The 15,822-nt window shown below is 38.7% G+C and overlaps 6 protein-coding genes across 6 annotated transcripts; 4 read left to right on the top strand and 2 right to left on the bottom strand. All coding sequences in view use genetic code 12, as the record gives it.

The window, feature by feature from the left end:
- Positions 1–1,721: 1,721 nt before the first annotated feature.
- On the top strand, positions 1,722–5,375 carry DASC09_053660 (uncharacterized protein; the record flags this gene model as incomplete). Its single annotated transcript, XM_064998965.1, has 2 exons — positions 1,722–2,382; positions 4,882–5,375. The coding sequence occupies 2 exons, from the start codon at positions 1,722–1,724 to the stop codon at positions 5,373–5,375; spliced, it is 1,155 nt and encodes a 384-aa protein (XP_064855037.1).
- A 1,895-nt stretch (positions 5,376–7,270) lies between these two features.
- Positions 7,271–7,792, bottom strand: DASC09_053650 (uncharacterized protein; the record flags this gene model as incomplete). The annotated part of the gene is made up of 1 exon (XM_064998964.1): positions 7,271–7,792. The coding sequence occupies one exon, from the start codon at positions 7,790–7,792 to the stop codon at positions 7,271–7,273; it is 522 nt and encodes a 173-aa protein (XP_064855036.1).
- Positions 7,793–8,837: 1,045 nt separating this feature from the next.
- On the top strand, positions 8,838–10,043 carry DASC09_053640 (glycoside hydrolase family 76 protein; the record flags this gene model as incomplete). Its single annotated transcript, XM_064998963.1, has 1 exon — positions 8,838–10,043. The coding sequence occupies one exon, from the start codon at positions 8,838–8,840 to the stop codon at positions 10,041–10,043; it is 1,206 nt and encodes a 401-aa protein (XP_064855035.1).
- A 436-nt stretch (positions 10,044–10,479) lies between these two features.
- YEA4 (Yea4p) lies at positions 10,480–11,721 on the top strand (the record flags this gene model as incomplete). The annotated part of the gene is made up of 1 exon (XM_064998962.1): positions 10,480–11,721. The coding sequence occupies one exon, from the start codon at positions 10,480–10,482 to the stop codon at positions 11,719–11,721; it is 1,242 nt and encodes a 413-aa protein (XP_064855034.1).
- A 923-nt stretch (positions 11,722–12,644) lies between these two features.
- DASC09_053620 (uncharacterized protein) lies at positions 12,645–13,733 on the bottom strand (the record flags this gene model as incomplete). Its single annotated transcript, XM_064998961.1, has 1 exon — positions 12,645–13,733. The coding sequence occupies one exon, from the start codon at positions 13,731–13,733 to the stop codon at positions 12,645–12,647; it is 1,089 nt and encodes a 362-aa protein (XP_064855033.1).
- Positions 13,734–14,823: 1,090 nt separating this feature from the next.
- Positions 14,824–15,570, top strand: DASC09_053610 (peroxiredoxin; the record flags this gene model as incomplete). Its single annotated transcript, XM_064998960.1, has 1 exon — positions 14,824–15,570. The coding sequence occupies one exon, from the start codon at positions 14,824–14,826 to the stop codon at positions 15,568–15,570; it is 747 nt and encodes a 248-aa protein (XP_064855032.1).
- Between the last annotated feature and the right edge of the window lie 252 nt (positions 15,571–15,822).

Here is a 15,822-nt window from a genome sequence, read left to right as displayed (position 1 = left end):
ATGGAAATATTTACACAACAGGAGGTCTTCCATGAGAATATCGAATCAAAATGGAAAGAGAATACAGAACGGTCTAAATAGTAAGACTTGAAATTTAATGTGAAAGTTTACTAAATGGTTTCAATACCGGAATACTATCTACATCACTCATTACACTCGTGCTAACACCTCATATACCACAACTGACCTAACTGGTACTGGTACTTACATCACTGTTTCTGAATTCATTCCAGACGCTAATACCACTACAATCACTGACTTCACCATTGAAGCTGTTTCTTTCACCACTTCTCACTTATATGGTGCTATCTCTTTACTGAAAGCAGTTTTTTTTTTGGAGTTGATAATAGTTAGTTTTAGGATCCATGATTGTCTCCAATAGCAGTGAGTAATAATCATAATTAGCTATAAAATTAGCGGAAGTCTTCGAGCTGTGAGTTGCTAGTGATTAACCTATGTTAAAATTACATACTATAGGAATACTGTAGATATTATTACCAGTCTCAGCATACAGTTGCAACAGTCTTTGGGAATAGCCATGTGAAATTGCGATATGCAATGTTGAATCGCTCATGTGCGATCCAAAAAAATCATCTATCAATAAATTCACATTTTATACACAACAATAATTTTTCCAACAATATCCTATTGATAAGGATATTCTAGGCCACATGTCATATAATTAATTTAAATAAAATATACGAAAGAAATGCTTGTGATGCTGTTTGAATGATAGGGTTTAAAAGTGTTCTGTCACAAGAAGAGAGAAGATCCCCGGCTCGTCCGAGATATTATAATGTGCAGTCTTATTGCCGAGCGGTGTGATCAAGCCTTTTCCCCAAATGTTATCTTTCCAAAAATCGAGACTCTTTAATAATGAGTTATTTAATAGATTTGCACACATCATTTCAAAAATACTGTCTATATCCATAATAGTAATATTCCATTGTTTAAGGAAGATATTTCTTCCAAATTATGAAATTTACACAATCTGCATATGCACTAAACGATATGATGCTTGTTGAAAAGGCAACTCAAGGCATCAAAAAAGGGGGAGCACATCACCAAAAACGTTATAGCTGTAAAATGAATAGTCCCAATTATTGTTTGTTGGCATGGTGTTCTTATTGAGCCGTTGAAATCCCGCCGGAGCTATAAATAAAACTTTTCCCAGAAATTTTGGAATAAACAGTGACATCTCGATGTGTCGGGGTTAATTATCCACTTTTTGTGATAGTCTTGGTTTCCTAAAAAAAACCTGCCTTGTATATTGGCTAACGGGAATTAAATGATTTTTTTTTTAAATAACCATACGATGCACCACAAAACTTACCATTCTTCATAATTTGTGTACAGAAAAAAAAGAAAGAATTAATTAAATGCGTGCAGGTGCCGTCTCTATTTCGCTTGCGTACACTAAACCGTCCATGCATATGGATTTTGACCAAAAGGATTAGCCTCCAAACTTAACATGGACAGAAAGAGAAGCATTCAAGCTATGGGGAGCTTGGCACATATCAATGTAAAGATTCCTTTTTATTTTTTACTGCACTAAACTTTATTTTCAATAGGAAGATGGTTAAAATGGTTGCGAAATGAAATTCTGAAATCACTATATATATCAGCTTGTCGAGCCACGTCTTTTACATGATAATTGAACAATAATTCATTATATCACTAACAATAGATCAATACTTTGCTTTTTCAATAAAAGAGTTAGCATGTGGTTTAGTACTCTTTTGTCCTCTGTGACACTCTTACAGTCATTTTCATATCTTGCCAACGCCCAAGATGGTGCTCCAGGCAACAGAGGTGCTATCCATGATAGTATGGGTTGTTATGTGAGTACTGATTATACCGGTGAAGGTTTCTACGCGAGATTCTACAACTATACCAATGGTATAGGATACGATCAAGACTTCGTGGAGTATGAGTATTCTGAATATGGTCAATTGGTTGCTACTGCCAACAATGTCAAAGATATTGATATTCTTTTCCCAGCTATTGAATCAGGTATCGTTTGGGGTGATATCTACGGTGACAATCTTACCGTTTCCAACTTCACTTTGATTCTTACTGGTTATTTCTACGCTGAGCAAACAGGTTACTATAACTTCGACTTCAAGACCACTGATGATGCTGTTGTTTTGTATTTCGCTTCCAATGCCGCTTTTGATTGTTGTGCAAGCACCACTCTTTCTACTCATGCCAATTTCAGTGATGCTGTCATTTATACTACTGGTTCTATTGCTAATGATGGTCTTGATTACGACGCCTCAAGACAAACTTATCTTGAAAGTGGTTACTATTACCCAACCAGAATCGACTACGTTAACATGGTCCATTATGCTAACTTGGATTTGGTTGTCACTTATCCAGATGGTACCAATGTTACCACTTTTGGTGATTCTGTTTACCAGTTCGATGAAGAGGACTCAACATGTACTACCATCTACCCGGTTGCTCCAGCTACCACTACTACCACCACTTCTGTTTGGACTGGTTCTTACACCTCCACTTACACCACTACCATGTCCAACCCAAGTTCTCCAATTGAAGTTGTGATCGAAACTCCTGAAGCCACTACCACTGTCACCACCGAATGGACCGGTACTGGCACTTCTACCACCACCACCACCCCAGCCGATATCACCAGCGACGTTACCGTCATTGTTGAAACTCCATACCACAGATCAACTACAACAACCGAACACTGGACCAATACTTACACTTCCACCGTTACCACTGAGACTGCAGGCTCTCCAGCTGGTACTAACACCGTGGTTGTTGATATTCCAGATACCACCACCACCACCACCACCCATTACACTGGTAAGACCACTTCGTACACCACTATTTGGCCAACTGGCGACAATACCATTGTTACTGTTAGCGAGTTCATTCCAGATGGAACTACTAGTTACACCACCCACTACACTGGTGAAACCACCTCCTACACTACTACTAACCCAACTGGTACTGGTACTGATATCACTGTCTCTGAATACATCCCAGATACTACTACTACTACCATCACCCACTTTACTGGTGAAACCGTTTCCCTCACTACTGTGTACCCAGATGGTTCTGGTACCAACACTGTTATCACTGTTTCTGAGTTCATTCCAGATGTTACCACTACTACTTCTGTCCACTACACTGGTGAAACCACTTCCTACACTACCATCTACCCAACTGGTGCTAACACTGTTATCACTGTTAGTGAATTCATCCCAGATATCACCACCACCATCCCAACTCACTACACTGGTGAAACTGTTTCCTTCACTACCTACTACCCAACTGGTGACAACTCTGTGATTACTGTTTCTGAATATATTCCAGATATCACTACAACCACCATTACTCACTACACTGGTGAAACTGTTTCTCTTACCACCATTTACCCAACCGGTTCTAACACCGTTATTACTGTTTCTGAATTCATTCCAGATGGAACTACTAGTTACACCACCCACTACACTGGTGAAACCACCTCCTACACTACTACTAACCCAACTGGTACTGGTACTGATATCACTGTCTCTGAATACATCCCAGATACCACTACCACCACCATCACTCATTACACCGGTGAAACCATTTCTCGTACTACTGTTTATCCAGATGGCGCCGGTAACCACACTGTTATCACTGTTTCTGAATTCATCCCAGATGCTACTACCACCTACACCACCCACTACACTGGTGCTAACACTTCTTACACCACCACCAACCCAACCAGTACTGGTACTTACATTACCGTTTCTGAATTCATTCCAGATACCACTACCACCACCATCACTCATTACACTGGTGAAACAATTTCTCGTACTACTGTTTATCCAGATGGCGCCGGTAACCACACTGTGATCACTGTTTCTGAATTCATCCCAGATGCTACTACCACCTACACCACCCACTACACTGGTGCTAACACTTCTTACACCACCACCAACCCAACCAGCTCTGGTACTTACATCACTGTTTCTGAATTCATCCCAGATACCACTACTACCACCATCACTCACTTCACTGGTGAAACCATTTCCCTCACTACTGTGTACCCAGATGGTGCTGGTAACCACACTGTGATCACTGTTTCTGAATTCATTCCTGATGTTACTACCACCGTTCCTGTGCAATACACCGGTGAAACCACTTCTTACACCACCATCTACCCAACTGGTTCTAACACTGTGATCACTGTTTCTGAATTCATCCCAGATTTAACCACAACCATTAAGACCCACTGGACCGAAACCACTACCTATTTGACCACATACTACCCATCCGGTAACGATTCTGTCATCACTGTTAGTGAATTCATTCCAGACTTGTCTACTACCACCACTGAAGGTTGGACTGAAACCTACTCTTCCATTGTCACCACCGAATACCCAACTGGTACCAATGACGTTGCCACTATTATTATTGCCATCCCAGACAAGAGCACCACCATCACCTCTTACTGGACCGGTCTTACTGCTAGTGAAACTACTGTTTATCCAACCGGTAACAGTGTCAATGCCACTATTTCTGACGAAATCTTCACTCCTGGCGCCACTGTCACTACCACCCTCCCATGGACTGGATCTTACGTTTCTACTTCCACCATCTCCCCAGCCAACCCAGCTTCTGGTACCGGTACTGTTGAAATCTTGACTCCAGAAGCCACTGAAGTTTCAACCCCAACTGGTTACTACGGTAATAACACTGCTTCTGCTTCTTCTGCTTCTACCTTGAGTGCTTCTGCTTCCACCTTGACTGGTTCTCCAATGAGCACTTCCGTTGACATTGTTAATGATTACACTACTGAAATTGAAACCATCACTTCTTGTAGTGTCCACGGATGCACTATTGTTACCAGCACTAAAGCAGCTGCTACTTCTACTCCATCTAGCTCTGGCTCCTCCTCTTCTTCTCCATCTGAATCTAGCTCTGGTTCTTCTTCTGGTTCTTCTTCTGGTTCTTCCTCTTCATCCCCATCTAACTCTGGCTCCTCTTCTGGCTCCTCTTCTGGTGCTTCCTCTGGCTCCTCCTCTTCTTCTCCATCTGAATCTAGCTCTGGTTCTTCCTCTGGTTCTTCCTCTGGTTCTTCCTCTGGTTCTTCCTCTGACTCTTCTTCTTCTTCTTCTTCTCCATCTGAATCTAGCTCTGGTGCTGCTCCAAGTGTTGCTCAACAAGCTTCTTCCAGCAGTTCATCCTCTTCATCTCAATCAACTCCAATTATTGTTCAACAATCTGCCTCTTCTTCTTCCTCTTCTCCAAGTGAGACTGCTTCCATTGAAGCTTACCAAGGCTCTGCTTCCAGAGCTAGTGGAATCTCTGCTTCCATTTTGGCCTTCTTTTTCTCACTTGTTTTATTATTCTAATACCCTTTTAAGGTATGAAAAAAAAATGTGAACTTTGTTTCATGTTTACTAAAAAAAATCTTTCATTTCTGTTCTTTCTTCACTGGTAATCATTGATTGCTATTATTGCCACCACCCTTTCTTTCTATTTCTTCTAGTGTACTTTTTTTTCCTCTTATTTTGCTTTCAAAAAACGTATCAATGGTTTTTTTTTGTTCTTTCTCACAGATAAATCATTGGTTCTTGGTCTGATCGACTGCGATTTTCATTTTTTTTTTTTTTTATTATTAATCTGTTATACCCAATATTATTATATATACATATATAAATGATTTACAATCCATGGAAACTTTGATATTCAAAAAGGTTGATGTAAACTAAAATTATTTGTGAGCATCCAGAGAAACTTAAGAGCCGACTGTTGAATGAATAAATATCCCGGACAAAGTTAAGCGCCGACTGTTGCCGTTAGTGCTACGAGGAACAACAAAGAAATGAGTTACAAGGAAAATAGTAATGAAAGATGGCCAAGGCACTATACCGGAATAATGTTAACTATACAAATGGTACGACATAGCGATATCAAATACTACTGAAGACAGATATCTGGTCTAGTAAATTACATTCTGTGTTTCCGGGATTTTTGCCCTAACATGATGGGTCAAGTAGTAGTAGCAGTAGCAGAAGCAGTAGTAGCAGTAGTAGTAGTAGTAGTAGTAGTAGTAGTAGTAGTAGTAGTAGTAGTAGTAGTAGTAGTAGTAGTAGTAGTAGTAGTAGTAGTAGTAGTAGTAGTAGTAGCAGTAGTAGTGATAACACCAACACCAATACCTTATCCTTGCCTTTGATTTATAGGCATACTTTGTAATCGAATTAATAATACTCACAAAGGTTTCTGATCTACAAACTTAGAGACAGTAAAAATCACACATTTGGTCAAACAACCTCATTTCGATCAGAGACAAAGATCGTCGTCCTCTTATCTCGGTGATGCTGCTAATGCTAATCACGTGAGTTGCCGTTACATGAATATCTTTGCTAACCCAGTTGCTTATCGTTATCATCAAACTGTTGGAATTGTTGTTCATAATGTAATAATTATCATTGAGTATTAATTGTTGTTATTATAACCATCATAATCATCACTGCTACTATTGTCTGTTTTGCCATCATGTGGAAGTAAGGGCGATGTACCAATCCATCCCTCTCGTGATTTATTTGTTTTGACACACCGCGTGCTGTCAAAGATGGGTTGTCCGAGGAAGGACTCAGCGAGAGCTACGATCCACGATTATTCTAGCCAAGTAAATAGATAACACGAACACACTTTGGGATAACTCGGAATAGAAACAAATAACTCAGAATGAAAAACAACTAAGTCCATACATACATCCATAAATCCATCAATTATTAATAAAATCAAACATCAAGAGAAGTTGTGTGCCAGTTTTTTCATTGCTGGTACCCTATTCTATCCGATAAGCACGGATCGGATATCCCGAGAAAAAATTTTCTTTTACCCCAAATTACAAAAAAAAAATTTTTTTTTTGACGTCCGAGGAGATCCAAAACGTGCCCTATCAATTGCCGATCAGCAACTTTGCTCTGATTATTAATGAATGGTAATCGAAAACTGAACAGCGTTTTTTATTGATGATATAGAACATACCTATAAATAAATACATAGATGATAATAAATAAGTAAACAAACAGAAAGAATTAAAAAAAAAATGTAAAGAAAAAGAATAGAAAAATCGTATCGTTATTGTCATGTAATTGCAGAGAAAACTGATCGCATATCCCTTTGTATATGGATATATATGAACGAACATCGCTCAATTTTGCACTGCTAATTTTTGTATATTTTTATTTGTTAACCAGGTAAATATGGAGATTCTTTTTTTTTTTTTCTTGTACGGTCAACGGAAACTGTTTCTACTTTGTTGAATACTTTTCCAGTAAGCAGCAGATTCCCCATTCATACCAACGTTTGGTTTTGTAGTGACATGGCGCTTTTTATGATCTTTGTTTTCTTTGGAAGAGCTTTTGAGCGTTGATTCATTGTAATACTGTAAAGCAGCCGAAGGAAAAGATAATGGAGACATGGTATTATTAGCGGTTCTCAAAGAAGTTGGGGAGTTGGCATCGTTGATAGCACTGAGGGAGTAATCATGATACGATGCCGACGACAATGGGCTGGTGGTAGAAGAAGAAGAAGATGATGATGATGGTGATGGAATAGCGCTGTTCAGAGACAACGGATCATAGTAGGTGCCAAACTGGACAAAGTTGGCCGAGGCCCTTCTGCTGGCAGTGTTGGTGTTTACATATAGGTCTTTTAATTGGCAATCTTTGGAGCAGTAAATGCTGTCACCATTGGCAAGTCGCTGTTCACAGAACGAGCAATATTCTTGGAAGGATGAGTCGTAGCTTTGGTACATTGTTGTTAGGCAAAAGGTGGAGGGTGACAGGAAAGCAGTGGTAGTATAATAGTGAAAGAAAAGAAGATAAAAAACAAGACCACAAAGTTTATTTATATTATTACAAGATATTATTATCATATAGATATATATATATACAGGACAAATTTTTTTTGGCGTTATGGGAATGTGCTATTTCCGGATCGGGGAGGAATGATGTGTTTGCTTGTTATCAAAGGGGGGGCGTAAAACCACACTACATTATGTCATACAAAAAAAAAAAATAGGAGAGAAATCTTTGATTAAATTATGAGGATGTATGGCGGTGACAGAGTAGAATCAACAATATAGATTCCACACAACAACAGTGATATTGTAGATATAGATAGATATATTGTCACACAAATGCCACCTCAAGATGACTAATAACTCGTTATCTATGTGAGATACAGGTATATACCACCACAATGGAACAATCCCCGCCCTCATCGGTTATACACGGAAACGCCGCATATTATGTTATGGTTTGTCGTGGCCCAAAGCTATCTCATATATATAAAGTTATACAGTTATATAATATGGATCACTGCTGACAATACTGTTGATGATCTTCGGCCTTCTTTGGAAATGAGTTAACTTATTGTTATACTCATAATTAAAAAGAAAAAAAAAAAGAAAGTAACTCCCCTGAAATTGTACAAAAACAGTTACTTAAACAAAAACAGAGGTTCTATTTTTATTTATTACAGGTAACATCCCTTGATTTTGTATATATATTATTATTTATCTTAAGGAATTCTCTATAAATATATATACATAACCACAACTTTTCTATAAATATCTTCTATTTTGTTATTCGATCGTAGACGGGATCAACAAATCTAAGACACCGTCAAAAAATACCCAAATAAACTAGCCACCGCCGCCAACATATAAAGATCCACAACATCCTGTATACACATCTCCACTATTGTTGGAATAATCTTGGTCGTACAATCTCGTATACATTCTTTAGCTCAACAAACAAAAAAAAACATAATTTGTCTATACACAGATCTTTTACCCCATGTTGCTAACCTTACTACCTCTATTGTTCTCGGTGTTGGGGACCAACGCCCTCGATCTCCAGATCGATTCCTCGGCATCTATTTGTAACGATTCCCAGAAAATCGTTGATGGTATCCTTAACTACTATGAAGGTTTGAAGTATGGAGGAACCGTGGGGATGTTCTCCGAACCTTACTATTGGTGGCAAAGCGGTGAAGCGTTTGGATCTTTAGTGGATTTCAATTATTTGTGCCCTGGTAACTCCACATTAGAATCAATAATCCATGAAGGGATCACTACCCAATTGGGTTCCAACAATGATATGATGGTGGCCAACTTCAGTACCTCCGAAGGTAACGACGATCAAGGTGTTTGGGCGTTGACCATCATGAGTGCTGCCGAAAAAGGCTTCCCTTCTCCTAGCAACGTCAGCTGGGCCCAAGTAGGCGTCAACATTTTCAAAGATATGTTTAGCCGTTGGGATGATACTTGTCAAGGTGGGATCAGATGGCAAATCTTCCCTAACAATAACAATGGTTACAGTTACAAGAACAGTATTTCCAACGGTGCCATGTTCACCCTTGCCACCAGATTGGCCAGATACTACAACGATACCAAATATTTGTACATTGCCGATTTCATTTGGAGTTGGGCTGCTGATATTGGATTTGTCGTGGAAAATAGTACCGACATCACCGTGTACGATGGTGGGGATATTTCTGCCAACTGTCAAGACACCAGTGACGAGTTTTGGTCGTACAATTATGGGGTTTTCATGATGGGAGCTGCCTATTTTTACAACCAGACCCAAGAAGCTACTTGGTACAACAGAGTGGAAAAGCTCTTGAACTCCTCCATCGATTTGTTCTTCACCGATGATGGCATTTTGTACGAATCCCAATGCCAAATAAACTCCACTTATATCACTTGCAACAATGACCAACGTTCCTTCAGAGCAATCTATGCTAGGAGTTTGGCCACTACCAGCATTTTAGTCCCTTCATTATACGACAGAATCTCTGGGCTCCTTGAATCCTCTGCTAAAGCTGCTGCCGCCAGTTGTTCTGGAGGATCAGACAACGTTACTTGTGGTTTGGACTGGTCCAAAGATGGTTGGGATGGACTTTATGGTTTGGGTGAAGAATTGAGTGCTTTGGAAGTCATCCAAAACTTGTTGATCAAGGATACTGGTGCTTACGCTACAAGCGGCTCCAATGCCTCATGAAGGAACCCATTCCCATTTACCTGATGTTTTTGTTTACTAGTTTTCATTTGTTTTTCCGCTTTTTTTTTTCCTTTCTGCATGTTCTTTTGGACAGTCTTGTTTTAGCATTCCTTAGCATTTAACGTATTATACAACGTTTATAATATATCATCATAAATAATAATTCTTAATTCTCATGACTTTTATGCGTAGTCAATCGACACCTTTTGTTTTGTTTTGAAATTTCGTGCCCTGGTGCATATTTTTCAATCATTTTTCTTTGAAAGATCCACGTTTTTGAACACATTAATTGTCACTTATATTGGTGCTCATTACTCCTTTATTTCCCAAGAATAGAGTCTATTTCTGCTAATACTATTGAAAGAGGAAACTAATAAGAACTGAGGGGAGGAAAATAAAAAAAAAAAAAGAAAAGAAAAGAAAGAACCTGTCAGAAATGGGGGAAGAAGTTGCTTTATCATCATCTAGCATGGTATTATCACTCTGGCTTCCTGCTCTTGGATCAATTTTTGGAGGTTGTTGCTCCAATGTTTTTACCATTGAGAAATTGTTGAAAGATACTCCGAAGATCACCAACTTTGTCACACTTGTCCAATTCATATTCATCTCGGCAGTGGGAGGATGCTTGAACTTGGAGCTTGTCGATGGTTGGAAACCTCAATTGAAGCCTCGCCAAGTGGCGCTACGGCGATGGCTAATACACGTGGGATTCTTCTTTATCACATCGATCTTGAACAATTACGTATTGAATTTGAATGTCTCGATGCCAATCCATGTTATTTTCCGATCCTCAGGAACCATCTTTACCATGTTCATTGGGAGAGTGTTCATGAAGAAGAAGTATAACCAGTACCAGGTTTTCAGTGGTGGGTGTTTGACCTTAGGATTGCTTTTGACCACCATTGGGAACTCCTCTATGAAAATTGATCTGAAAAGCCTTAGTGGGTTGTCGAACATGGATTACAAAAGGCTGTTATCATTCACGGCAATTTCCGAATTTTTCCTTCTGGGGGCGTGGCAGCGGGCGGTGATGCTAGCCATTGAGAGGGTCAATTTGGGGATCGTGCTATTAATCTTGGCGTCAGTGTTGATTTCCATCAATGGGTTCTTGCTCGAAGCAACCTTTAAATCGATCACTGACAAGCAACAGGGGAAAAATCTTTGGAAAGAGGCGCTTTTCTACCAGCACGTCTTTTCTCTCCCATTATTCATTTTATTGCTTGGAAAATCCGTGGTTGGGGAATCACAAGCGTTTATGGCGAGCATTTTTGATAATTTATCCCAAACAGGCACCAGTCGCAATGTTATCTTTCTGAACCCTCGAGCATTGATGCCTTTGTATTTGTTGATTCTCAATGTGATAACCCAGTACATTTGTGTGCGAGGGGTCAATAGATTAAGCAGCCATGCTAACTCTTTGACGGTGTCAGTGGTGTTATTATTGCGGAAATTCACCAGTTTGGTGTTGAGTATCGTTGTCTTTGAGAACCTGTTGGACTGGCTCTGTTGGGTGGGAATTGGGTTTATTTTTTGTGGGACTGGGTTGTACAGTTATGGGAGTAGTTTGAATAAAGGTAAGAAGGATAATGATGCTAAGAAAGATGAAATGAAGGACCCTAATATTAACGATTCAAAAAGTAATAAAGTAAATAACGATCCAAAACAAGAGAAACTATGACAAAGACATTTGAAAGCATTTACGATCAAAGCATCGTACAGTAGAAAAATAATAAAAAAAGCATTTTTAATAATAAATAACCTAAATATATATCGAATTAACTAGACTTTCTAAAAGGAAAATATATATATATATATATATATAATACGTGACGAGATGAAATGATCGTAAAATATAGCCAGATGAAACTTGATGAAAAGAGCGAAAGAAGAGAAAGAAATAAAGAAATCACGTTTTTATATATTGGCCAAAACCAGAAACATATAGTGGTGACTTGGGGCGATAAATACCTATGGTGTAGTATCCTCCACAAGGCACAACGAGATGAAATAACAAACAAAGAAAAAGAAAAAGCACTGGCAAAAAGACGATCCTGTTTTTCTTCTTCTTCAAATTAAAAAAGCAGAAAAGCAGGTACAAAAATATTGGTACATGAGAAGGTGATGGTCATTTAAAGCATATGGATAATGAAACAAACCTCAAATCTTTTTGGTGTACTTTTAGTTGGAGGAAAAAAGATTAGCACTGGATTTTATTGTTTTCAATTTCCAATTATTATGCTTAACTTCTAATTTTTGTTTTTGTTCTTGTTCTTGTTTCTATTAGGATCATTGCACATCATGAAGACAGGAATGACACATACAGGTTAAGAAAAGCGCCATGCGCTCCATTCCTTTGTTCTGTTTAATACCACCAAACAAATACAAGCAAGTGCATATATACAGACTTTGCCCCTATTAGTCAAAAATGAAAAATTTCCAGTGCCTTTTTCCTTTCCTCTACTATTGGTAGTCTTTTTTGACTATCAGTATTACTTGAACTATTAGTAGCACCAACAATATTTTTATAATTACCAGTGCTTTGCCAATTTTTCCAATGTTCTCCTCTCTATGATGGATATTTTTTTTTTTTTGTTTCCCTTTTTATTCTAAGTCCCCAAACACACCTTCATCGCCATCATATTCTTCTTCCTCTTCTTGATGCCCATGTTCTAGTTGCTTCTGTTCATCTCCACTATTGGGACTCTTATTATTGCTTCTAGAATCATCTTCGTCATCATCCTCTATGGCGTTATTATTATGTGAATCATGATCCGCATTTGGGCTTAAAAACCTATCATGGCGACTCATTGGGGCATCCAAGTAACCTCCATTGGTATTATTTTGCGAAGTCAAATTTGAAATCAAAGGTTTATGATAGTTGAAAGACGATCGAAGGTTAGTTGGCGGCGACATCAATTCATCGTTGAATTCGGTATTTTTCTTAAAGCTTGACCCTGGTAAAATCGTTGGGCCGCCGGTGTACGACGATGGATTACTATTCAATGAGGAGTAATGTGAAGGAGACTGGATAGGAACTGGGGTAGGCGAGACAAGTCGATGATTGTCACTGTTGTTGTTGTTGTTGTTGTTGTTGTGTACATCCTCTGCAAGGGTCGGAGAAGTGGCACCTTTCAGCAGTACCAGCTGCTTCTTCAATTTATCATTTTCATTCATGCTAACTAAGATACTCGCGGCTTCCAATAGTTGTACCTGTTGGTGTTTTGATATCAAAAGTTTCTTGGTGTAGTTCCACTCGGCAGTATGTTCCCAAAGATGTTTTGCTAACGATGATATATGCTTATAACCTTTACCACAGGCCTCACATTTCAATTCCTGTTTCACCCTGCCAGTTTCGCCTTCAGATATTCTTCGAACCACAAACTCTCTTGTTAAGAGAGGAATGCTGTCGGATCCCTGGGGGTGAGGCTTACCATTGGCGGTGGCTTGAGATGGGTTATTACTAATTTGCCCGTTAGGTGGTATTTGGTTCGGGTTTGCTGGATGGTATTGGAATCTGGCATTATACGATGAATGTGAATGAGGGGCCCCGGTACCATGTATTCTATCAGGAATACTGTATGGAGAGGTTGTGGAGTTCGATCTAGGTCTGGCAGGAATGGCATAAGGCGAAGACGATGAGTTTCGTCTTGTGGCAAAATGGTGCCCAGTACTCTGGGTGTATAACGTCATTGATTCGAGTTGATTTTGGACAGACCACGATTTAAAGAAAAAGTTTGTGGAAGGTATTAATTGTTAAAGAGGAAAGACAGTTTTTTATAAACGCTCAATTTTACTATAAAGTTTGACACATCAAGAGTCAACACCAATCAAACATAAAATGTGAGAGACGGTGAAGCAACAGTAACGAAAAAAAAAAAAGGAAGGCAGTAACGGTATCTTTCGGTAGCTGTTAGTAGTGGTCAACAACAACATTAAAAGAAAAATGTATCAAAATGATTTAAACAACACAACCACAGTCTTCTACGGCTCTCCTGGTGCCACTGATCCTCAAAAGGCTGTCAAAGGAAAGTAAAAGACACTTATCACCCTGAATAATAAAGACAATAGAGAGAAATCAGGTTGAAACAAGTCTTCCAAAAGTCATGACCAGATATTATTTCCTTCAAAGAAAAACACCAATATATTGTTGAATCCGTCACCCAGAAAAAAAAAAAGAAAAGAAGAGAATCAGAGTCAGAATCAGAACCAACTTACAATTAGTAGAAACTGAGAGAGGTCTAACTCAGTGATCGATAGCTTTGAAGGAAGAAATATTGGGATATTCCGTGGTACTGTGATGGTGATAGCTTGTATCTGTCTAAAAAAGAAAATTTTTTTATTTTTTTTTTTTTTTTTCTTGCAAAATAATTGACAGATGATGAAAAAAAAAAAAAAAAAAAGATTCTTTCTGCCGTATCGGACATCTCCGCGTCCTCTTTCCCTCCCGCCCGCACCGGATATAACGATAATACTCTTCTTCAGCAAGATACTGTTCTGTTACGACATATACTATGCGCTGTATCCTATATATATTGTATATTATATTACATTACTATGATATATATATATATATCGTAAACCACATAGTATATCTATCCCCCCCAAGCACCACTTGACAGTCGTTTTGGCAGATAGATCATGTGAAATCTCGCGATTGTCCTTGTGTTTAGAGTTCTGATCAAATATATCAACGCTGCTCTTTTCCCCATATTTAGTTTTCTTCTCGTTCCATCCATTGCAATTGTTATCTGTTGATATAATCATCATTATCCATTTCCCAATGTCTTTCCAATCATTGTTCCGTGCTGCTTCCAAGTCCAACTTGAGAAATGTCCAAGTTAGAGGGTTGAAAACTTTCGACTTCTCCAAGCAACCACGTCTCAGAATCTTTGGTAAGGCCCCAAACTTTAAGGCTGCCACCACCCAGGGGGACATTGACTTCCACGAATACATTAAAGGCTCCTGGGCCGTGTTGTTCTCCCATCCAAAGGACTTCACTCCAGTCTGTACCACCGAATTGGGGGCGTTTTCTGGTTTGAAGCCGGAATTCGACAAGAGAAATGTCAAGTTGATTGGTCTTTCTGCCCAAGATATTGACAACCACAACACCTGGGTTAAAGATATTGAAGAAGTCGCTACTCCTGGTAATGCCAAATTCTCCTTCCCTATCATTGCCGACACCGACAGAGAAGTTGCTTTCCTTTACGATATGGTCGACGAAGAAGGTTTCAAGAACTTGAACAATGGGGTTGTTCAAACTATCAGATCGGTGTTTGTTATTGACCCAGAACAAAAGATCAGATTGATCATGACTTATCCAGCCAGTGTTGGCAGAAACTCCAGCGAAGTCTTGAGAGTCGTTGATGCTTTGCAAACCGGTGACAATAACGGAGTTGTCACTCCAATCAACTGGATCCCAGGCCAAGATGTCATCATTCCACCAACCGTGAGTGATGAAGCTGCTAAGGAAAAGTTTGGTGATTTCAAGAAGGTCAAGCCATATTTGCGTTTTACTAGCTTGAAATGAGTTATATAAATATATATATATAATTATTGATTTCTTTATATACGTTTACGATTTTGGGTACTAATTCAAAAGTATTTTTTTTTCTTTTTTTTTTAGTTCTATAGGATATCAATTACTTGGGTTGTCAATCTGTGAAATTTGTATATTTTTGTAAGATAGTAATTGAACATCAATCAAATAGGACATTTTTTGAATCACTATAGCAAGATAATACTTTGAAAACTTACAACAATCTCTTTCCCTTCCCTTCTT

Source organism: Saccharomycopsis crataegensis (genome assembly GCF_037102585.1).
Source record: "Saccharomycopsis crataegensis DNA, jcf7180000000087, whole genome shotgun sequence".
NCBI lineage: Eukaryota > Fungi > Ascomycota > Saccharomycetes > Ascoideales > Saccharomycopsidaceae > Saccharomycopsis > Saccharomycopsis crataegensis.
This window is presented reverse-complemented; position numbering and strand designations above follow the sequence as displayed.